At 35.9% G+C, this 26488-nt stretch overlaps 1 protein-coding gene across 1 annotated transcript in view; it reads right to left on the minus strand.

The window, feature by feature from the left end:
- Positions 1-2293: 2293 nt before the first annotated feature.
- The window catches only part of LOC132098582 (thyrotropin-releasing hormone-degrading ectoenzyme-like), a 77969-nt gene continuing 53774 nt past the window's right edge, over positions 2294-26488 (minus strand). The window contains exons 4-7 of the mRNA XM_059504646.1: positions 22449-22603; positions 12573-12686; positions 3139-3276; positions 2294-2410 (exon numbers count right to left, since the gene is read on the minus strand). Coding sequence (XP_059360629.1) covers positions 2294-2410; positions 3139-3276; positions 12573-12686; positions 22449-22603 — 524 coding nt within the window. The remainder of the gene's footprint in view (positions 2411-3138; positions 3277-12572; positions 12687-22448; positions 22604-26488) is intronic.

Below are 26488 nucleotides of genomic sequence, written 5' to 3' on the forward strand. Positions count from 1 at the left end.
AGTAAAATGTAATAGTTTTATTTTAAAATTATTAATCAATACAATAATAAGTTAAAAGAAAATAATTTACTGAATTAACATGTTAAAATGTAATTATTTAATAATGTTATGTTTCTTTCTGCTTTCTACACACTGATCAGAAATTATTGTATTTATTGTGTTTTATTTGTGACATTTTATGTTGTTCTGTATTATTTTCAAGATCAACAATACTGTGCATAAAAGATAAACATAAACCTTTCAAAAATATATTTTTAAAAGATATAAAAATATAACTAAGATTAAGACAGAATTTCTACATATATATAACTCTATATATAAAACTCTACTGTACAGTTTTAATCAGTTCAAGATAAATGGACACAGACATGTGCATTAGACACATCAGTCTACTATTCTGACATGTATTTGTACAATGATATAAAGATTGAATGCGCAGATGTTACATATGTAAATGAAGCATTAAATGTGTTGCTCTGCAGAAAACATGACCCGATTGCTCTTCCAGCAACACTGAACCACAACAACAAAAATAACACAGAAAACAGCTCTGATCACTGACTGATCATTGACGGCATCTCGGGCATAAAGAAGTGAAATGAGTTTTGAAAGGTGATTTACATGGATCTGTGTCACAGCTCTGAAACTGTGTGAACTCACATGTTAAAAAAGGAGCGATTTGTACCTTTAACTCATTTACATTTATTAAATTACAGACTGACTCTCACTGGATTCAAAACTGCAGCCTGTTTATTCACTGCCCAGATCTTTTAACCACATTACAGGATGTAGTTTCATGTAGCAGCCATATGGTGTCCACAAAATGATTAATACTCTCTAATAATACATAAAGAGATCTGCTGCTCACTCCAGAGGAGGTCTGATTGCTAGACGGACACAGTAAGAGATTCAGAGATCTTAAAAACACTTCAGCTGGAGCAGACGACCATGTGACTATAAACAAACAGCTAAATAAAAGCCTCACGCTGTTCACCTACTGACATCAACACGTCTACATAATGTCAGATATATATGTGCTTTAATGCAGCGGATGTGTTTCTGTTCACCGGTTTAACACAGAGAATGATTCTGAAACTCCTGATTGTGAATGTTTCAGATATGAAATTAATTTCTGACATGAACATGTTTAATCACTTGTCTGATTGTTTCACCTCAAGCGTGATGGCAGCACGCGACGAGACAACAAGCTGTTGTAGCTCAAATGATAAGAAACACGTGTAAACCAACACGGATGCATAATATCCCAAACGCTCATAGCAAAAACATACGAGACACTCAGAACAGCCTTAGGGGGCTTGAGAACTGAACATTTGCTGAGATATTCAAGTGTGTGTGTGTGTGTGTGTGTGTGTGTGTGTGTGTGTGTGTGTGTGTGTGTGTGTATAATTCAAAGGATTTAACAAGAATTTAAATTTTGAAAAAAAAAAAGAACTAAATTTTAGGTATTATGCCCACAATTTCTGTTAAAGCTGCACTTATGCAGAATGTGTAATTCATAAATAGAGTCTTATAAACATATTCATAACACATTAGGAGTAATACGTGCATGCGTGTGAAGTCATCTGTGACCACAAAGAGAAAAGATGAAAGAAACGTGTTGACTTACATTGAGGCCTCTCTGGAATAGCGGCTGTCCCATGACGTTAGCCAACATCCGGATTAGAGCGGCTCCCTGCAGACACACCAGAAAAACACACATTCAATAAAAGCTGCTCAGTTACACCTGCTCTACACACAAATCTATTCGCAAAATAAACATAGTATCAAATTATAGTAAACCGCTCGCAATGGAAGTCTTTTAAATGCTACTGATGTAATTTTACTATTTAAATAGCATTTTTTGGATATAGGCCCCTTCCTGATATTTTTGTTTCATTGTTTCAGTTAAACTGAATTTATGCAGCGTTATTTACATGTTATCATAGTATTTATTAATATTTTGTATATCATAGTATTTTTTAATAGTTGTATTAGTATTTCTGTTAAGCTTAAATTTTTCTATTTCGGTTTTACTATAATTTAAATAAGTTTAAATTCCTCATCTAAAATTTATTTTATTTGAATGTGTTTGTATATATATATATATATATATATTGTCTAAACAAGGACTCCATGAAACTCATCCTGCTATTTTCTGCAGTTTCATAAATGTATATCTTTTTGACTTTGAGTGACTTTGACATTCTCATTTGACAGCATCTAATTCCCATCTCTCCGCATCCCATCCTCCACAGTCTGTGTGATGAGTGTCTCTTCCTGTTAGCACTGAGCATTATGGGATGTGTTGTGGGATATCAAAGTCCTTAGAGTCTGAGGAAGAAGTGATGAGGGACAGCTGGGTGTCGGGATCACTGCAGTGTGACTGACAGAGTTCACAACACCACAGATCCTGCAGGGAACAGAGGGAGGGGCTTGAGGTACAGCGAAAGCCAATCAGAATCCGGCTTTTGCTGATTGACAGCTGGAGGGAGAGTTGAAGCACAAACTCAAATCTTCAGTGAATGGAAGATTTTATCTGCGTTTGGACCCTGATAGAGGACAACATTTTTTCTTAACTTCTCTTTGTGCCTTTAATGGCTTTGAGATGTTCAGGATGAGAGGATATATTTGGGCGCAGGAGTTATTTAAAGTGTGTTCCAGTGAGAAAGAGGTAATTAGATGTCGTCTAGTCTGAGATGAAATGTTTATTGTGCCACTAAAGTCCTCGGAGGACACAAAACCTTACAATCTTTCAGTGTTACAGTTTCAGTCCTCAACAAAGCTTTTAATTAAACTGTTTTTCTTGTGTATGTGAAGAGGCTTATAACAACACAACTCCATTTACAATTCAAAGATAAACTGAGAAGTCTTTAGCTGGGAGAAACTGAGTTGTTTACTGGACTTAATAAAAGATAAAGTTTAGAGGTGAACTGAAGTCCTGACATGAATAAATGATTTACACCGACAATACTGCTCTTTTACAAAGTCATTGTTTCTCTTCTGCTGGCTGCTTGTATTAAATAGAAGTGAAATGTGGAATTTAATTGAAATTTATCTATGTTCAATTTTGAGTATAAACCAGTTCAATCAGCTCAAGAGCAAAGGTTTATACGCATCTCCTGTAGAAGCTTCTTTTACGTTCTTATACGCAATCCAGTCGAAGACTCTGTCGATGTCTGTGGCTTCAAACACTTCCTGAGAGATCGGATGAGAACTGGCCAAACCGTCCAGTAACATCACCTCATGAAGAACATCAGTCAGAAACCTCTGCTTCTCCTGTGGATGACAGACAGAGAGAGACTTTATTCTGTTTTACAATGTCAAACACATAAAAGTGTCACACAAAAGCCTCGGTTTTATTTTCAGAAGTAAAAATCACTTTGAGCTGCTCTATAAATGAAATTAGAAAGTTGTTATGGGAAAATTCAGCTCATATTTCTCAAATCTGAAACTTTTATATCTGCAGCAGCTTCCCACAATCCACTAATGCGATGAACATTCAGTGCCAACATACAAGAGCCAACAAGACTCACTCATGAGAGAAACGCTGCTGCTACATGAGTTACTGTAGTGTGTGTTAAAAATTATACGATGAAAAAAACACAAGAAAAAAAAAAACACGATGCAATTAAATAAGATAAAATAGTAATGGTACTGCCATGTTTTTCTTTGAATAGCCTCGGTGAATAATGTAAACACTCAAATGCAATATATTATTATTTTTCATATGTATTTAATAAATACCAGCACACTCTCAGCTGCTATGAATACGTCTGGGTTTGATACTCTAAATGTTTTATTGCACCTTTAATTTCCATCATAATGAATAATTCTTGCCCATTAAAGCTTTTGGCAGCTTTGCTTAAGAATCCAGTTGAAGACATTAATCCAACAGAGCAGGATATTTTAATCAAGGGATATGAGCTCAAACAAACAACATACGGAAATAAATCAAGAAACAAATGTTCATAAAAACATTTATAATTTTATGTCAAAATAATAAGGCATCTTCTATTCACTCTAAACCCAAATGTTATCTTAAATATTTAAATAATTGTGACTATTACGCTTTGGGCCCATAACTCAAAATCCTAAGTAAGCTACTGTGTAAATAACAAAGTAAAAAATTTAAGAGGTGTGTACAAGAGCACTAAGTTGAGTGAACTTAAACTTACAAGTTTTAGAACACCCAATACTCAATTAATTTGAGGAAATGAGTTTAATCAATCAGTTAAGTCAAATTATTAGGGTTTTCAGAGCAGTGAATCCTGGTTAATGGTAATGAGGTAAAAGCACAATCATAATTTCATATTCTGATGTTCTTCTAAGAGCAGATTAATGAAATTACATGAGATAAAAAAAATTAAATAAAAAAAACACAGACCCACATAAAAAGTGAGAAGTCATACAAATCAGTTGAATATTTAGCTGAGTTGCAAACAAAGTTTAATGTGTGGATGTTGGGTGGCTTTTTGCCATATTTGTAAAGTCGACTGTAAGAATTCATTGAAATAATTGATTTCATTCAAGGCAATACAATACATTTTTGTTACATTTGAATTATATCAGAGGTCAAATTATCTTTAGATGTTTGTCACATAAAAAAAAAAAACTGATAAATGTTTTGCTTAATGTACTGCAGCAATAATTTATCCCTCATATTTTAACTTCAGAGAGAAGATCTTGGAGAAAGTAACATTTCTTGAAATCAGTGTCCTAATTTCTCAAGCTATTTATATCATCACTTAAGTGTACTTGTAAAAGAGAACACTGTGTGACAGCTGATTTAAGTATTTTTCTGATGGGCAGTTACTTTATTATTCAGCTTATTATTCAGATCCAACCATTTCTCCAGTCTTCAGTGCCATAAATTCCTTCAGAAATCTTTCTAAGGTTCTTATTTATTATAAACAACTGTGCTGCTTTTTCTTTTTTTCTTTTTTTTTTTTTTGGAACCCATGATACTTTTGCCAGTGTTTGTTCAAAATAGAAATCTTTTCTAACAATATAAGCTTTTACTATCATTTTTTTTATCATTTAAACATCATTTAAACAAAAATACTGAGCCCGAATTTCAAAACATTTCTGTTTTGCATAAATGGTGTTGTTTTTAACTTCCTGAGAATCCTAAAAAAAAAAAAAAATGAGGGAGGGTTGTGACTGTCCCATAGACTGCCAAGTAAATTGCACTGTCAAAGTCCAGAAAAGTATGAAAAGCATCGTCAGAATAGTCCATCTGCCATTAGTTTTACAAAAATAACGACTTTATTCAACAATTCTTTTGTCAACAGTCTCCTCTCTGTGTCTCTCCACATCACTCAAACTGCCTATGCTCTTCTGTGTCAGCCACCCCACAAGGATGCGCTGTTTCTAGATGTATTTATGCTTTTATTTGAAATAAAACAGTGCATCCTTGTGGTGCAGCTGACACATAAGAGCATAGGCAGTTTGAGTGATGTGGAGAGAGAGAGACAGAGGAAACTGTTGACAGTAGGAATTGTTTAATAATTAACAAAACGTTATTTTTGTTTTTTTCGCTTGCAAACATTATTCTTGTTGCTTCATAACATTACGGTTGAACTACTGATGGCAGATGGACTATTCTGACAATGTCTTTCATACTTTTCTGGAATTTAACAGTACAACTTACTTGGCAGTCTATGGGACATCCATAAGCCTAACGGTTTTCATCCAAAATAATTCGGAAATTGTGTTCCGAAGATGAATTAAGCTTTAATGGGTTTGGAACGACATGGGGGTAAGTGATTAACAACAAAATTTTTATTCTGGGGTGGAGTATCCCTTTAAGTAAATCTTACTGATCCCAAACTTTTGAACTGCAGTTTACATTCAATTAAATGATTAGCAAAAGAGTCCTACATGCAAATTTAAAGCATTATAGTGAATGTGAATACAGAAAAAGAGACAGAAAGAGAACAGCCGGTGATTTTATGCAAGTCACGTGCACTATAAAATTAGAAGAGCTTCCATCTGGCCCGTATGTGCGCTCAACAAGGTTTTTATGTACAATGATACTTCATTTAGATCCTGCTTATTAACATCTCAACCTCATCACCTGCTGTAAATGCACCTGAAGTTTAAAGCTGATCAACCAGTCCAAACCAGTCTGAAAGCATTACAAGCATGATGGATGTGATAAAATGTAGAAATACCAACAGTCTAGTAGTAATGAGCAGGTGAATGAACCTATAGGCTGTTTTAATGACCTTTCACAGGTTTGTGTCAAATCCTTTCCCAACATTTCTCTGTGCATTTTGGAGTTTTCAGTTTTGGTTTAGACTGAAACATGCAATTTTATCCATATTTTGGTAGGGAAATGCTTACAGTCATCCTATCAGTGTACTGAAGTGTTTCCATCAAAAACCAATTGCTTCCTGAAATGACGTTCCCTAAATGGTCTCTCTGCTTGGCTGATGCCCCATAACCAAGGTGGCTTGGATCAGAGAGGTATGAAATACTGGAACAGACAGATGGGAAGGTCATTATGTGAATATGAATGAGAATGTGAATGTATGAGCTGAAAGCACAAATATGTATTAAAAAGGGTGCTTATTTCATTTATCATATTCAAAGGAAACATGTAAAAATTAAACAATAGAGTAAAAAATTTACATTTAAAATAGAAAACAGCTGGTGTTAAAGGTTTAGCAAAAAATAAGCTTTAGACTGCCTTAAATTGCCCTTAGTTTACACTACTGTATGTCCAGTCTAAACCAAACATCAGGTCTGTCATGACCGACAACCCACAATAATCTTTACACTAGCTGATTATAAAATTGCACGCAGTCAGTGGCCACTAAACAGGCCACTGGAGCTGGACTGGAATAGCATTATGCTAATCGCTAACATCGTTACACTCAAACAAAAGCAGCTCTAGAGGGAGAACTGTTTGTCCTTATATTATTTCATGAGTTTGTTTTATTCGTTAACAAAACTGAAAGTGGATTTTATTAAGTGATATGTAGAAAATGAGCAGTTAACAACAAAAAAGTGTTGTATTTAGCATCATAATTCTGCATATGCTACAATAATTAAATTGACAGTCATCAATACACTTAACATATACTGATATCCAGATCCTAGTGAAGAGAAACTCCTTCAGAAGAAATGTAGGATGGTTACTGTGGGATACTGGATCATATTTCTGAAAGAAAAAGTGACACTGTACTCCAGAATTTTCCATAAAAGATTAATAATGTAAGGGTACATTCAATTCAATTTAGCTCAAAGGGGAAGTTTCAATAGGGAATTTGTACAGAATCATTGTTTTACGGCTGATCACTGAGTCAGCCAGAATTCATTGAACTAACATATAACGTCAACTCTGCAATGGATATTAAAATCCAAAATATAGTGTAAAACACTATTAATCAGACTAAGATCATCAGTTTAAGAAATTAACTTGCAAACACAGGATACTTTTCCATATAAATAAGGCTTTATTGGATAAATAATAAGTACAATCTAACACATGAACACTAGCATTCACACAAGTTGCAGAAAGAGATAAAGTGAGGAAAGAATGACTTTAGAAGAGTGAATATATGAAATCCCAAGTGTACAGCAATATATGCAATTGCATTGACCTGAACAACCATTAATCACTTAATTAACCCTCCCATCAAGTTCCTCAGTGAGGTTAACGTTTATATTAAATGCACCAGTTCAGTTAAAATCTGCAGGTACGTGCATTGCCTGTGTAAGGGGTTCCCTTGTTTGCAGAAAAGGGGGTTTCCCAAGGTTTCTGATTGGCTGGAAGTTCAGTAGTGATGTCTTGGAAAGCCAATGGTTAGGCGTTGGCTGAAGATGCAGAGTTGTGGACTGATTGATGTTTTGAGGCGGTCAAAACTTAAGGTGAACTCGGAGACACAGAATTGCGGCAAAACTTAACACACGAAACAAGAATAGAAGTAACAAGACTAGATGGTTTTTCTTCTCATTGTGGCTAAGTAGCAACGGGCATGCAGGCAGAAGCAAGCTGGAATGGTGTTCGAAGAATTCACGGGCAAAAAGCAATGGCCAAAATCATGACTAAAAGCGATGACTAAAAGCATAACTTGATGGTGTCCTGAGTATTTAAAAATGGCTGTTTGACACATCTCAGATGGTGTCTTGACCAATTAGACAATGTCTTTGCTCGGGGTGTTGCTGTTTCTCCTCCCAATAGATAAATCTTCATGTTATCTTATCAGTAACATGGTCCAAACTGTCCCAACTATTGCAGAGTATAATTTTGAACATGATTTCTATAACAAGAATATGATACATGTGACTAAGAATTGATTGGAAGAAACGTTTCAAGCAAGAAGATTCAAACACACACATACTAAACATGAATATAAAAGCTATTCAACATTTATTAAAAATATATGCACAATGAAAAATATACACTATGAGCAATTAGAACATGGTGGTCAAATGTGTGGGTTACGTGATATGGAGTTAAGCAATAGACTGATATTCATTTATAAGAACTTTTGAGCTAATTTTGATGCATCTACATCTGTAAAAGGCAGTTTCTCTGTCGTTCTGTGAACATGACGATGTGCTTTGTAAAGAAAAAAAGGTTGTAGCGTATCAGACCCAAACCAGACAAATTAAAGAGTTGATCAGGAGCGTTGAAACATGAGCCGAATTCCTCAGAAAGGCAATAGGATGTTGTAATTCAGTCCTAATGCCACAAGTCAGAAGCAAGATAACCAACCAACCAAATGTTTCACAGAACAGCTTTCGATATTAACACCGTTAGAACAATTATTGACAATTTCAATTCGGAGAAGAGATTGTCAAATTTGGGGCAAATAATTGAGATGCAATGCCGGCCATCACATGTTAACCCATGAGAGTAATAAACAAGATCATTAGATTGACTTCCCCCCACCTAGCAAAACCAGACTGAAATTCCTAATGGGGCCTTTTAACCTCTGGTCTCCACAGAACATCCTTATGTCAGAGAATGGAACAGGAACTGTCTTTTATAGATATAGATGGACTAAAATGAACTCAAAAGGACTTATAAATGAATATTAGTCCATCGCTTAACTCCATATTCATTTATATGTAACCCACACATTTGACTATCATGTTTATAATCACTTATTCTGTATGTCTTTTAATAACTATTGGATAGCTTTCATAAGGATTCATATTCATGTTAGTATATATTTCTTGCTTGAAATGTTTCTGACCATCAGTTATTTGTCAAATGTATCATATTCTTGGTATAGGAATCATGTCCAAAATTATACCCTGCAAGAGAGGGAAAATTCGGACCACATGCTTGATAAGATAACATATGATTTATGATACCCCGAGCAAAGACAATATCTAATTGGTCAAGACAACATTTGAGGTGTGGCCAAAAGGCCAGTTCAAATACTCAAGACACCATCAAATTTGGCTTTTTAACTTTTAGCGTTTGATTTTAGTCTGCTTTTAGTCTGCTTTTAGTCATGCTTTTAGTCATCACTGTTAGCGTTCTTTGAGCGCTGTTCAAGCGTGCTTCGGCCTGCACGCCTGCTGCTACATAGCCACGATGAGAAGAAACACCACATAGTCTCGTCAAACTTTACTTCTGTTCTTTTACTTTAGTTTATTTTCTTTTCCGTTTGAGAGTTTCATGTTCTGAGTTAAGTTTTGTAATGCCGTGTCTCCAAGTCTGACCTCGAGTGTCCGTTCAACTTCAACCAGCCACACAACTCCGCGTCTTCAGCCAACGCCCAACCATGGGCTTCCCAAGTCACTTCAACAACTACTGAACTTCCAGCCATTCAGCAAACTCGGTAAACCCCCTTTTCAAAGACAAAAAAGGGAACCCCCTTTACACAGGCAATGCAAGTACCTCCAGACTCTGATCTATACTGGTGTATCTAATATAATTTTAACCTCATTGAGGAACTCAATGCGAGGGTTTATTGATGGTTGGTGAAGTGATTGATGGTTGTTCATGTCTATGCAAGTTATTGCTGTAAACTTGGGATTCCACATTTTCATTCTCTTAAACTAATTATTCCCTAACTTTCTATCTTCCTGCAACTTGTGTGAATGTGTGAGTGTGTGTGCTTATGTGTTAGATTAGTTTATATGTCTTAGATTTATCTAATAAAGCCTTATTCATATTGAAAAGAAAAGTATCTTGTGTTTTCTGCTTACAAGTTAATGTCTTAAACTGTCGATCTTGTTACTGTGGTAATTAATAGTGTTTTCACTATAGTTTGGATATTAATAGCAGATTTGATGTTAAATGGCTCGTTCAGTGAATCGCAGGGCGTCTCAGTGATCAGCCGTGAAACAGTGATTATGTTCAAATTCCCTTTAAAATCTTAAATGATTCCCTTTGAGCTAAATTGACCTGTTTCCCTTACAAGGTTAAAAGGTCTCATAAGGAATCTTCATGTGGTGATCATGATGTTGTCTCTTCAATCATTAATCTTGGGTTTCTTGCCCAAAAATGTACATTCTCCTTCCTGAGTTGAAATTATCAATGTGTTCTATTGTGTTGATGTTCAAAACTTTTTGAAGCTGCTAGTTTGTCAGGCTCACTCATTTACAAACGTCCTGTTGTCTTATCTTGGGCCCATTGTGGAATTTGGCTTTTTGGGTTGTTCAAACACTAATCTGATAGAATCTTAAATTGTCTGATCATATCTAAAATTGTCTGATTCGCTCTAATGCCCTACATATCCCCCCTTTGGTCACTGATGTGTTGAGGTGAAGGCATCGGCGAGTGCTGGAGAAACAAAGGCAGAGGAAGCAGACAAACACAACAAACAACTAGACAACACCTCCATGACAGTTACTGTACTTGTGCAGGCATCAGTTTATTTAGGTACAGTTGGTTAAGTTAGTTAAATTAGTCAGTGTAGTTTAGTACATTGAGGTTAATTTAGATCATCTTGGAAATTGTTGTTCTAATTTGTTTCAGTATGTTGATTCATCATTCAAATTTTGTTTAACTTTGGTTCTTATAGGTTGCCTTAATTTAAAGTGTTATTTTCTAGTAACTTAATTCCTAATAAAATGAATTGACCTACCGTGCATGGAGCTCTCTGGCTTCCATGCAGTTTAGAGTCAATCTGATGTAATCTTAAATTGTCTGATCAAATCTTAAATTGTCTGATTCGCTCTGATACCCTACAATAATGATCAGATATAGTGACTGGAGAAGCCATGGAAGGTGTCTGGCTTCATACTGGAACACTCATGGATTTGTTTGTCATCCTATAATACAGGAATATCATGAGATGATGGTTTGGACGCACCTGGTCTGATAAAATAACCTCATAATCCTTGGCCGTTAAACAGCTATTCAGAAATTCACTGAACCTATTGACTCCTGTGAGACGGCTGGGCATTGTGGATTGAAGCTATGCCTTCATGTTATGCCTAACATGAACCCATCTGTATGTAGAAAATGAATGTGGATGACTTATTTTACATTGCATTACATTTATATTTTGTACTCTAGTTTATGCGTGTCTCTGCTGGCCTCGAATTCAAGAGTTTTTTCAATGGCAGCTTTAGCCCTAATTCCAGCTCTGTGAAGCTCTGCAGTACATTAGCAGTTTTGTTCCGACTATCACAGAGGTTTGACAATATGTGTCTTTTCCATCTGAATAAGTTTAGCAAATTCTATGACTGGCAATGGTTAGTGCATCATCAATTTATCTGAAGCTCTTGTATATCAAAGCTATCCTTGTTTAAACATCTGGAGATGACTACTTATACACAAAATTTCATTACAACACAACAAAATATGATGGCATAAGTACCGGTTGATCTGGCAATGAAGCTGGACTGAAATGGAAAAATGTGATAACACAGCTCAAAAGTATATATGTTTCTGTCTGCACTTAAATTCCAACTGCCATTTACAAAAACTTCTATAATAAACTGTTGAGAATACTGACTGCATTTTGTGAGATCTCGTATGGAAGACTTAGGCAGGAACAAACAATATTAGCTTTTTTATATATAGTGATGATACTGGTCATGAGTGACACTGGCATACTGTGATATAATTATATTCTGACAGTTGTCTGACCCAACACTGGAAAAAAAAAAAATATATATATATATATCACTGGACATCACAGCAAGCTCAACTCAGACGGATGAAAAAGAGAGTTTATACCTTTTCAGAAACAACTGAAATTGCAGCCTGTTTTTTTTATTTAATATGACACAGATAAAAAGGAAAAAAATGTCCATTAAATGTGACATTTCTTGGTTTTGTGAAAATGTTATCAACATTTAACAGGTAATATTTTGCAATCAAAATATCTATAGCACTCAAATGAACTGTGAAAGGATTGTTGTTTTCTGCTTAGTTGAATCTTGGCACAAGAAGAAATGCTTAAGATCTTGTGTAGGTGAAAATCATTGAAGATTGCTCTTGTTTTAAGGGATTCACACATCTGAATAGCATGAAAACCAACAAAACTATCTCTATATAGTGTGTGAGTATGTGTACATCAAGTTTAAAGTGAAGGATGATTCATTGAATTAAATGAACTTGTTACCACAGTGCTCACTTCTGAGCAATAACTCACCATGTTCCACTTTGGGAAGAGGAAATCAGCCCCAATGTACTCGAAGTAATGCGCAAATCCTTCCTTCAGCCAAACGTCCTCCCAACAAACAGGTGTGACTAGATCCCCAAACCACTAGAAGAGAAAAATGAATGATGAACAATCAATCATCAACAGAAAAAAAAACAACCTTGACCATTACAAAATGTTCATGGTCAATGGCAAAAAATTACAACAAACTTTTGTTGTTTTGTACAAGAAAATTGTTCATGGCTAAACCCTTTAACTTTATTTGGACAAAGCATTCAATTTAAAGAAAAGAAATGTATAGCAATCCACCCTCCTATTTATCCAATATCCACAAAAGCATATTACATCTAGTGGCAAAAGCATTTTATAACAAAAATCCAATACTACAGAAAAAAATAACATGTGCTCTTTAGAAGTAAAGTACAAATAAACACTTTTAATAAACAGTTGCACTCTGGTTCGACAGAAAAGTTGTTCACAAAAGGCTTCACAGAACATTGAGAACCCGGCAGAGCTTCTGAACTATGATTAATAGTGGCCTAAACAATCAATTACCTACAGTTACGCAATTAAAACACATTTTTCAGTTTCACAGCATTCAAACCTAGGAGCCTTGCCAAGGACACCGTAAACGAACAGAACAGAGAAAAATAAGGATTTGTCTATGAAACATCCCATCTGAAATGTATGGACCCTGCCATTGTGTGCAGATGACAGTGTGCAAAACAGGGCTATTGACTGAAAACGATGCAACAATGCAGTTCTAAATGGGCTGAATATTTTCCAGACTCTGAGGATGTCAAGCAGATGTGCTACTGAACGATGGATCTCGTTGCAGCACACAAACCTTGGGTCTCTTTCATCTGAACATGACATCATAAAAACAGCTCTCAAAGCACCTGACGGGACGATCATCAGACACATGGACTGATAGTGTAGAGAGAGACAGCTGGTATTCTGCTCTCAGAGGAACCTTCTGCTAGACACACGTCAAGTGGCTTCCCATAGGTTTAGTGACTTTTTCTGCCCTCTTTTGATTTTTAGTTGATGTTGTAACATTAATGACAGTGAACCAGGATAGTGAGTCAAATCACATTACTTATTGTGTTTAAAAAGACAAGCTGCAGAGAAATAGATTAGTGCAGTGAAATCATGAGGAATGATTACAGACACACAACAACACTAGAACGTCAATGATTGGTACGAACTGAGACTCAACTTCGCTCGATTACGTCTTCAACAGTGTCTGTGAGACGAAAGCTAAACAGAGGGATTCTGAAGCCCTGCTTCATTAACAGATACGCTGGAGGAAGTCGTGCAGGGAAGAGTTTGTTCTGTACCTCTATACTGCAGCATATTAAGGACTTTTGGAAAGGAAAAAATCTTCAATGACTTTCAGTTATATGTCTCCAAAGCAACTGAAAATCATACTGGCATGACACCTTTAACCAAACTACAGTAATAGTATTACAGGAAATGCCTGAATAACTCAAGTGTAAATGTCCTTCACTGACATTTAATATAGTTTCAGACAAGGTCTGTCTGGTTTGTGACTGCAGGGCAAATATCATTGCCTTATCAACTTGAAAAACCACAGGAAATTTCAAGAAAGTACAAGTTTAAATGTTTTATGGCTCATAGACTCAAATCTGCATCTCCCACGCAAGCACCATGGTCTAAAATCCCTTACAAAAAAATATATGTATATTTCAGGATTGTTTTATTAATTATGTGTATATTCTCCAATTATACTTTATAAGTATAGTAATATCAATATACTAGTAATACAGTTGTAAGTTAACTATTTCAGTACTTCTTGGGACAAAATTGGCACACTTTTTTTGATTACAAACATTTTTATTAAATACTTCATAATAAATATTTGACCAATTATTTGAGTGTGTTAAATATTTTGTGCTTATTGTAGTATTTTGTATTTAGCGTTGCAACATGCTAACATCAAACTCTACTAGAATGAACTTTGAACATCAAATTTCTTGTGGGCTTTGAGGCATGTACAGTCTTTCAAATTAGTCACAGTAGATTTCAAGGCAGCTCACTAGGTTTGGGACAGAGCCATCATCACACTATTTTTGAGCTAACAAAACAAATGTGATTGTTTATCCTGTTCAAATTTGAATCTCAGTTCCTGCTGACCCTTATGAAACAAAAATATATTGCAGTATATTGGATCATGTAATATCATATATTAGGCATATATTCTTATATATGGGATTTAATATGATTTTTTTCAATATATTGCAATATATTTAAAGCGGCAATCATTTGTATATTTTGCAATATATTATATAATATATGTGTCATCAATATATTATTAAATGTATTCAAATATATAATATATTAGAAAATAAAAAGGGAAAATAAGATATTACAATATATCACAATATATTTTAAGAAAAAGGAGAAAGGGGAACTAAATTAACTAAAATTGCAAACTGCTCCTCTGTTTTGATTGACAAAGTTTATTTATTTGCCAGTATTCAGAGTCAAAGTGTGAAATCCTTCATTTCATGTGTTTACAGCATTTAATTTTGAAGGGCTGAAATGATTTGAGAAATTAACCCTGGTTGAGTGACTATGACATATAAACTTCATCGCTGGTGGGGGCATATCTACTCACGATCCACTGCTACAGTATTTGACATTAAAATGAGCCAGAATATAGAGAGTGCATGTAGGTCCTAAGCCCCAGAAAGCCAAAGGATAAACTTATACAATAGCAAATGGAGTCTGTCTATCTGATATAAATATTCCCTCGCAGTTTAATAGTAATGACTTTATGAATTTCTTCACTGATACAATAGAAAACATCAGAAATACAATAACAAATGTAGATTCTACAGCGTCTAATACTTCAGCATTATTCATCGCATCCAAAGATATAATGCAGTTCTTTACAATTATAGGATAGGACGAGCTAAATAAACTTATCACTACATCTATCCAACAACATGTTTATTAGGTCCTGTAGCCACTAAATTACTGAAGGAGTTGTTACCTGTAGCAGAAAAACCGCTTCTCAATATTATTAATTGTTGTTATCTTTATGTCATGTCCCAAAACCATTCAAGTTGAAAAGTCGAAATGCATCAGCTAGAATCCTTACCAGGTCAAGAAATTATGCTCATATTACCCCAATTTTACAGTATCTGCACTGGCTACCTATTAAGTTCCATATCAGTTTCAAAATATTATAACTTACCTATAAGGCCATCAGTGGTTTAGCTCCTGCATACCTAACTAGTCTTCTACCACTGTACAATCCATCACGCTCTCTAAGGTCACAAAACTCTGGACTTTTGGTAGTACCTAGGATAGAAAAGTCCACTAAAGGAGGTAGATCTTTTTTTACATTTTGCTCCCAAACTCTGGAATAGACTTCCTGACAACGTTCGCGGTTTAGACACACTCTCTCTGTTTAAATCTTGAGTAAAGACACATCTCTTTGGCCAAGCATTCAAATAATGCATATCATTATCATGGACTGCAGTTATATTTGATCAAATGCACATTATTATTCTTTAGGTTGGGTTAAACAATTTACATGGTTGGGTTAATTTTACTTGGTTGGAACAGCAGCTATGCTAATTATGTCTCTAATTGTTTCTCTGTTATCCCACGGCATGTCAGTAGGATTTACATAAGCTTCAGTCTGGATCCAGAACACCTGAGAAGAGATGATGCCAACCCCTCAGAGGACCTCAGATGATGCCAACCCTAAAACAACATACAGAACTACCAAATTGTTCTATATGTTTGATTTCGTCATAATAATTGATGTTAATAATGTTTGTCGTCTCTTTGATTATGTCTTTAATAGATTTTTCCATACATTTCTGCCATATGTACAACCCGAATTCCGGAAAAGTTGGGACGTTTTTTAAATTTTAATAAAATGAAAACTAAAAGACTTTCAAATCACATGAGCCAATATTTTATTCACAATAGAACATAGATAACATAGCAAATGTTTAAACTGAGAAAGTTTACAATTTTATGCACAAAATGAGCTCATTTCAATTTTGATTTCTGCTACAGGTCTCAAAATAGTTGGGACGGGGCATGTTTACCATGGTGTAGCATCTCCTTTTCTTTTCAAAACAGTTTGAAGACGTCTGGGCATTGAGGCTATGAGTTGCTGGAGTTTTGCTGTTGGAATTTGGTCTCATTCTTGCCTTATATAGATTTCCAGCTGCTGAAGAGTTCGTGGTCGTCTTTGACGTATTTTTCGTTTAATGATGCGCCAAATGTTCTCTATAGGTGAAAGATCTGGACTGCAGGCAGGCCAGGTTAGCACCCGGACTCTTCTACGACGAAGCCATGCTGTTGTTATAGCTGCAGTATGTGGTTTTGCATTGTCCTGCTGAAATAAACAAGGCCTTCCCTGAAATAGACGTTGTTTGGAGGGAAGCATATGTTGCTCTGAAACCTTTATATACCTTTCAGCATTCACAGAGCCTTCCAAAACATGCAAGCTGCCCATACCGTATGCACTTATGCACCCCCATACCATCAGAGATGCTGGCTTTTGAACTGAACGCTGATAACATGCTGGAAGGTCCCCCTCCTCTTTAGCCCGGAGGACACGGCGTCCGTGATTTCCAACAAGAATGTCAAATTTGGACTCGTCTGACCATAAAACACTATTCCACTTTGAAATAGTCCATTTTAAATGAGCCTTGGCCCACAGGACACGACGGCGCTTCTGGACCATGTTCACATATGGCTTCCTTTTTGCATGATAGAGCTTTAGTTGGCATCTGCTGATGGCACGGCGGATTGTGTTTACCGACAGTGGTTTCTGAAAGTATTCCTGGGCCCATTTAGTAATGTCATTGACACAATCATGCCGATGAGTGATGCAGTGTCGTCTGAGAGCCCGAAGACCACGGGCATCCAATAAAGGTCTCCGGCCTTGTCCCTTACGCACAGATATTTCTCCAGTTTCTCTGAATCTTTTGATGATGTTATGCACTGTAGATGATGAGATTTGCAAAGCCTTTGCAATTTGACGTTGAGGAACATTGTTTTTAAAGTTTTCCACAATTTTTTTTTACGCAGTCTTTCACAGATTGGAGAGCCTCTGCCCATCTTTACTTCTGAGAGACTCTGCTTCTCTAAGACAAAGCTTTTATAGCTAATCATGTTACAGACCTGATATCAATTAACTTAATTAATCACTAGATGTTCTCCCAGCTGAATCTTTTCAAAACTGCTTGCTTTTTTAGCCATTTGTTGCCCCCGTGCCAACTTTTTTGACACCTGTAGCAGGCATTAAATTTTAAATGAGCTAATTAAGTGGATAAAAGTGTAAAATTTCTCAGTTTAAACATTTGCTACGTTATCTATGTTCTATTGTGAATAAAATATTGGCTCATGTGATTTGAAATTCCTTTAGTTTTCATTTTATTAAAATTTAAAAAACGTCCCAACTTTTCCGGAATTCGGGTTGTACACCACTGATAAGCTACTACTAAATATTATAGAAACATATATTTTATGTGAAGTAGCTTTGCAATGATTTGTATCGTAAAAAGCACTATACAAATAAAATTGAATTGAATTGAACTGTCGTCCACTAATCATTTCTCTGCAGGCATCGGCAGGAGTGATAAGATCCAAATGTGATTTATCAGATGCCGGCACTTTTCCACCAGCTTGAGTTATTAGAGCACAGACAGACCTTTTAATTTATGACAGAATAAGCGCTAGTTGAGGACTGATTTAATGCATTCACAATGAATGTGTCAATTAATATGTCAGGTGAGCATAAACCCACTCTGAGCTTGACTGGGTTAATCTACACTGGAAAACAGTTAGCAATGTGCTATTTAATCCATATGACAATGATTTGCATGAGACAGATGCAGATAAACAGTATGAATAGAAAATGGCATCTTAATTAAAACATAAAGATGAGCAGAAGCTCCAGAGAACTGCGATACAAAAGGGTGAAAGAGCCTACAGTGGAATTCAAAACGCATGACGGCTAATCTGTCTTTTACTCTTTCTCTGTTTCTTTTCCTTTCTCTTATTCATATGCACACTTAGTCCCTCTCTCTCCACACACACACACACACACACACACACACACACACACACACACACACACACACACACACACACACACACACACACACACTTGTGTATGATCTTTATTTGTACTGCTTTGGTGTTCAAATGACATCCTAAATTAGCATCAACACTCTTGCTTTTGTCAGATTGATTGCTAATTTATTGAATTTATACAATCTCATTAGCATATTTTCCTTCAATCCACTTATGCCCGAGTGACGGTTAGGTTTAGGTGTGGGGTTGGGGTTGGGGGTGGATCTTCATGCTTACATTTCTGAGGGAATCATATACAAATTCATGAAAAAAAAAATCTTCATGAAATTTTTACATTTTCTCATAGGTTCAGGTTGGTTAGTGTACATGCATTTGCAGTGTGTGAGGATTTGTTGCAACACATTGAGTATTCAGATTTCATACACTTGAGTGAAATAGAACTGCTTAACTGTATACGTTTTTTTCTATGCTACATATTTTTAAAGCACAAACACTAAATTTCAACTTTAAAGTGTGCTGTACACATACATAAATGTAAATTCAGTGTGGACGTTAATGAACTGCAGGACAGTATTGGACATATTTCAGTTTTCTGCCTGTAAACAGCATCAGTAGTCAGTATTATGGTTTCAGCCTCCACTACTGCTTCTTTTCAATTATTCTTGATCATAAAACAGGGGTTTATATGCTGAGAACAGTATGCCCTCGTGAATTCATCTCTAAAAATATCAAATATTCACACTATTGCTGTTTCTCAAATAATATCATGATTTCGAGCTCCCTGTGAGAGTGTTTTACTGTATACGGTTCAGAGTGAGTTCAGATGGAGCTGCATTATCTGTGCAGAAATGAGAGATGGGGGGATTGTTGTCCTGTTTTCTTCTCCCTAAAATAAAATAGAGAAAACAAATTTAAATGAAAAAAAGGAATGAACTACAGACATGCTGTTTCGCCCTGCTCATTGAGCTTTTTATCAAAGCAACGGCATCTAGAACACAATGCAGAGCTGCAATTCAGCTGAACAATACTGGAGAGCGCAGAACATCTCCAGCACACTCATAAATAATCCGCCATTACAAAAGACACTAAAATCCAAGGTTCTCAGCAACATAAGTGTGGCAAACAAAAGATGGTGGAAAATGAGCACATCCAATGAATACAATTCATGATGAAAAAAAAGAAGAAAATAAGCTGCTTGTTTCATATGTGTCTAATAGTCTGCAATGATGCAAAGATTAAAAAAATAAAGAAAAAAGTTATTTAACACAAGAACGATGTGTGAAACGCTCAGGGACGTGCGGTCAGGGTAGGCAGGGTAGGCAGTGCCTCACCAAAGGAAATGTTGACATTACATTTATTAATTCCAAGAGCTTCATTAATTCACCACATTATTAATTGCATTAATTTTATTCCAAATATTATTTTTTGTAACAAAAATTTTCAGGAATACACATAATATACTCATTTTGCCATTGTTTGCTCCTAAAAACCGTTGTTTCATGCAGGAAATTCAAAAGCCATGTCCATTGAGGCAGAGGTGAGCGGTGCCTCTTTGGTCCATAGAACGTAGTTTATGTAGATTTGCGCATGCGCAGTCAGTTCTCATGCTGTCTTGAATTATCAACATTGAGGCAGAGACCAAGCTTGCTTCATGTCACGTGATCTACTCGCTCTCACTCAATCCGCGCGCTTCCCGAATACTAGCATCTAGTATACTTGCGTGTCGGTTTGTGCGCCTAGCAGTTTGTAGGAGCGAATAAGCTGTTTTTGTACTTTAAAGCTGTACTGCTGACGCAATGTTTTCTGACTGTAGCCTGGTGCGCCGTCACCAGACCAAAAGTGTGTGTGTGTGTGTGTGTGTGTGTGTGTGTGTGTGCGCCGTGGCTGTCTGTGCGCGTTTGCGCATTTTGATGGAGTGACTAGGCTGCCGCGCCGCCTCCTTCTCTGTGTCCCGCACAAAACATTTGTTTGTTGTATAAGTCATAATATAGATGTGTACATTAATTTGATTATTATATTTGATTGTGCATTAGCCTCACACGACTGACTTTGCTGAATGCAGGCAGCGATCTGATGATGCCTGATATAAACTTGGGTTGCTAAATTAACTGAATGAATATATGAACATATATTCCACACATTGATAGGTCACAGCCTACCCATGACAAGATTTCACCGCACGTTACTGGAAACGCTCTAGATAGAAAGAAAAACAAAGCGAGTGAGAAAGAAAGAAAGAAACAAAGAAAGAGGGATGAAGTAAAGAAATCTTTACTTTCACAATACCAATAGACATGATGTGTGAAGCTCTTTTTATAAGAGCTGTGCATCAAATTTTCCAGATGTCCAATTACATCTGCTGCTGTCCTGCTCTTTAACTCAACAACTGACCATCTTCACAATCTCTTTCGTTTTCACAGACTCCTGTACATTCTAGGATTCTAAATTACTAAAAAATATTTAAGTAATTTATTAATTTGCAGGGTATTTATTTATTTATTTTAAATTCCGAGCTGGAATAAAATGTTTTTTGAAAAAAGAAAAAAGTAGAAGAAAATATCCAGTGTTGTCTTCCAAAGCTGTGACGATACGGCCAAGTTCCAATTGCATTTTAATACAATTACCATTACTTGCCTTTCATCTAGAAAACCTAAACTCAGCGCCTAACAAAAAGGTTTTTTTTTTTTTTACATTTATTTATTTATGTATTTCTAAAATCTAAAATCTCTTCATCATCATCTTGTCTCTGTTGCGTCTCTCTCCATGTGTGTGTGACGCGCATGCGCGTGCTGGCGTTCGTTTAGTCAATGAAGTTTGTAAAAACTGGCGGAGATTCCCTTCTTTTCAGGAGTCATTATACAATTTGGAAACAATCGTGTGAATTTCTAATATTTACAAACAAGGATATAAACGTTAAATGTAAGTTAAAAAACATGTATCACACATTAAAAACACACATTTGCTTTAGCACCTGACAGCGAAGGCTGCTATTACGCTTTGTTTGCAATGTAAAAAATTACGAGTTTCTTAATATAAAGCATGTTTTGGCATTTCCTTGTGCTTAGGGCAGTTTTAACCGTCGATTTTACCCACAGAAGCTCACTTTTTTGAGTCCTCCGCTGTTTTTCAGGTGCGTTACTTCATATAAATGTTTTATTGATTTTTGTTAAATAAGCGGAGCTGTGCAGTGCACAGACCCGATTAAACTGGTTTTAGATCATTTTAATGACCGTTTATAATCATCGTTTTTGTTGATTAGTTCTTACATGATCTGAATTAATGGTGGAACAGGTGCAGACTTTTTTATTATTATTCTTTATTTTTATTAAACCTCATTAAAATAACAAACCAATCATTGCTAAACACCTAATCACAAATGATGATAATACTTATTATTGTTATTTAAATTGATATTGTTATTTCAAACTTTCAAATATTTGTAAAGCCACAAACAAACAAATCCTTAACAAATCCAACTTTAACAAATCTACATTTGTGAAAATAAAACCGTCCTAAAATCAAAATATTATGCAAAAATGAATAATGCCTCTTTTTGAGCTGATTCAAGTTGCACATCTCAAATTGAGATGTATAAAAGATGTCAGAAAAGTGTCCAAGACACTTTATATGATTCTTTAAATTAGTCCATTGTAATTTATTATTTACACATTTGATATTGTTTCCCTGTGTATACAGTAAACCAGCAAAATGTAGTTTTACTGTGACCGACTATAGAGAAGCTCACATGCTCATGTTACTCGAGTAAATGTGTTTTACCTGATGGCAGATCTCGTGCACCACCACCATAGTGAGCTCCATCTGATAGGAGAAGGAAGAAACGTCAGGATCCAACAAGATCTTCTGCTCCACAAACACACTAAGTCCCCAGTTCTCCATGGCTGCATACGGATGCTTTGGCACTGCCAGGAGATCTGCACACAGTGAGGAAGATCCAAGCTCATTGATGGGAAACCAGGATTATGATACAATGTAACAAGAAGTAAGTGTAAACAAATACAATGAACAGCAGCTGGATCAAACCAAACATTTTCCAAGACACCACTGCTTATGAATCATCTTGCTCATCTCTAAATGATGTTTTAAAACAGACACATTCTCCTATACTACATAATTGTGCATCATAGAACAAAAGATCTCATCCCAGATATAAATGTGGATTAGCCCTTAATCAAACATATTTATCATCTAATTGTTAAAATTAAACATAATTGAATTTTAACCCAAAACCAGACACAGCAAAGCAACAAGACACGCAACTCCATTATCATATTTATTCATACAGCGAATCAGATGTTTTAAACGCCTCCATCTCCATCAGCCCGTCTCAGGAACCATTCATATGCCAATGAGAACAGAAGCTGGGCTGTTAAATCCACATTTTATAATCTGCCACAGAAGAAGAGAAACTTGTTGGAAACTGTAACATGATTATCCCCCGGACTGCTGTGTGTGTGTGTGTGTGTGTTCATGAATTGGTTTGAAAGCAGCTGCAGAGTTTTGGAAGGAAGCTCCTGTTGTCGTGGCGACTGATAAACCTACAGGGCTCTGTGAGAAAAAAAGCTTCTTTAAAATTGAGCAGCAGTCAGATGTTTCACTGATAATGACGAGTCTCCATTAGGATTGTACATTCACACATGATTAATGTTGTTACCTTTACAAAGATGATGGTGAAATGACGAGCTCATTTAAGAGGCCAAGAACAATGAACAGCAATGCAAAGATGAATGATTGAAAGAGCTGCTCAATTAAATTACTTCAGCAAGTGCCCATTGTTAATGTTAATGGATGACAGACTTCATGCTCTTTTCATTGGGCCTTTATACAGACTCATACTGCAATTACATATTTTTCCGTAGTCAGACATTTAGACTGATGGCTGTTGGATATATTTTAAAGCATCTGTACTGCAAATTTTACATTTTTCACATACTTTTGAAAATCCAGCACTCACTGTCACAGCTGTAAACAACACAGCAGTAAATGTCCATGTCGCTCCATTTGAAAGCAGGTGATGGACATTTGCTACCAATCACAGAACCAGCTTTATTGACAAGACAGGCATGACAATCACATGCGATTAATCATGCACCCCTAATTATAACCAGGTTTATGACATTTTATAACACATATAATAACATATTTTAGGGATGGGTGATACATCGCATGCAATTGTCACGCACATTTCGTCAGTAAAGCCGGTTCCCTGATTAGCAGTATACCGGCATCACCTGCTTTCAAATGGATCGGCATTTAATAGACATAGCTGTAGATCACTAACAAGCTACGCAATATCGCGTTCATTATCGCAGATGAATCGCCTTCAATGGTCCTCACATACTGACTTAAAAACTGTCTCAGAGCCTTGCTATGTATGTTCTTTGATTTTTAGCTTGTTGCAACATGGTTCATGTGTGTTGTGGATGGTTGTAAGGTGGTTGTTTGTTTACTGGCCCAACTAAAAAGAGCCCACCACCATTTAAAAAAAAAATGATATTCTGGTCTATAGACATTAAGGCATTATTTATGTACAAATGTTTTATAAATGTTCAGATCAATCAAAATTAGGTATTTGTTTCTTATAAGTTAAAGTGCAGAAATTATCACCATATTTGACATAATCTATTTACACAATGTCTTGTTAACAAATATCCCCCTGAATCTAGAGCACAGCTCTCCCCACAGGCAAAGACTTTTGCGATTATTATATTCTGTAGTTATTAGACACACATCACCTGATGTTGTTATGACTTAATTAATAACTCCATTATTACACTGTATTTGTCTCAGAGAAAACTCCTAGCTCTGAGAGGAATAAACACTAAAGCCTCAAACCACTAAACCACTATACAGACTTAAGGAAGTTTCATTAGATTACTACACTTTTATGATCATTAAGGCATCTATGTGGCACAGTACTATTTCTTTTGATGCTACTTCTGTGTGTGAGGGGATATAAGGGCAGTAAATTAACAACCTGTTTATTCACTTTTAACACACTGAAAATACACTGTGAGAAACAGAAAGGCCTGATAAACTTCATCTTAAACAGGTTCTGCAGTCCAGACAAGTTCAGTGAGGAATCATGAAATATGTATGTATATGAAATATGTAATATGACAGTGTATGACAGACAAAAAAAAGGAAAAAGTTCATAATAGCCCAGAAACAGCAGAGGTAAACGTTCAATCTAGCATTTGCGATAACTGAAGTATTTCTCTTGTTATTTGACATTTAGATGTTATTTCTCTTGTTATTTGACATTTAGATGTTTCAATTCTGTCTTGTAGTGCAATTCCCACAGATCTTTCCTTTGATTTTCCAGAGCTTTCTGTTCCTGCATTTTCTTTCGACATCCAGCTTTCAATTATGATTTTCAAGTCTGTGCTTGATCAGGATTTCTGTTTAGTATTTCTGACTAAATTGAAACGCTTCATAAGTTTTCATATGTTTGGAATGTTTTTAACAAGACATTTTGTTAGCCCTTACAAAACAGTTATTGGTATACTTCTTTAGAGCTAAAAATAGGAGAGTATAAGTGCAGTCTACTTTGTAGGCATTAATCAGAGATATACATAACACAATTATACTTGTGTATACTTGAATTGTACTTGCAAGTATACAGAAAAGTGTAAGTACATTTGGTTTATACTTGTGCTTAATATTTTGATCAAAATATTTAAAAGCATTCAGCTAAAGATATTTAACAGCACATTTGTTCTGAATGGCTGTGATTGTGTTGTGAACAGATGCTGTAAATTACAATCACACTTTCTTAGGACACAGAATTGTGCTTTATTCGTAAGTGGTGCTGGTGTGAATCTGGTCCGCATATAGAACAGGTTCAGAGAGTTTCATCAGCAGCTGATCAAAATGACTGTCATGTTGAGTTGTTCTGTTTCTAGTGTTTTCTACCAAGCTAAACCATGAAGGCCTGATGTGAAATGTGTACAGACCTTCAAGTCTCTCACCTGGATATTAATTATCAATATTACTAGGTTTCTCTTCACATGTCTCTGCATGTGGAGACTCTGTTTGTAGTTTGTTAATTAGTGTAGTTTTGTTGACTAATTGGGCCACAAATTTCACTTTAGTGCAAAGCTGTTTGACTAAATCGCGCTGTTGAATAAATTGCATCATACCTATAATTACTGTTTTTATTTCAGACAAATGAAATATGTTCTCTTGTGGCTGCTTCTTGTATTAATGGCATGCTGTGACTTCTTGATGAAGTCATAAAGAGGTTTAGGTTTGTTGATGTAGGTTTGTGCTTGATACATTCACCTTGACTTCATATTCCTCACATTTTCTTGGCTTTTTTATAATCTTGCAGTTACTTTATTACTTTCTGCAACCAGTTCAAACAGCCCTTCCAATGTTTTATCTCCCAATGCATCATAGAGAAGTCAGTACAGGGACACAACTACTGCTTGTCTTTGTCTTCAGAGACACTCAAAACTACACAGAAACCAACAAAAAATGATGACAGATAATTTTTTGAAATGGTCTGAAATAATGAACAGCAGAACGTCGACCCTCATGTAACACTGACCTTTATTAAGCTCAGGAGCTCGTGAGGCTGTATATGAGGAGAGAGGGATGGATTTAAGTTTCTATAAGTGTGTTCATGGTAAAGTGGAGAGACTCATTCTCGGTCCACAGCACCCCTGAGGCCCTGCGGTCTGCTCTCACATCTGATCTCTTAACACAGGCAGAGGGCCAGAAAAGAGCGGCCCTTCATGGAGCTGCAGTGGTACCTGAAGAGAAAAGCCTCCAGAGAGAGTCAAACAGATGCTCTC

This window comes from Carassius carassius, chromosome 22 (assembly GCF_963082965.1).
Source record: "Carassius carassius chromosome 22, fCarCar2.1, whole genome shotgun sequence".
Classification (NCBI taxonomy): domain Eukaryota; kingdom Metazoa; phylum Chordata; class Actinopteri; order Cypriniformes; family Cyprinidae; genus Carassius; species Carassius carassius.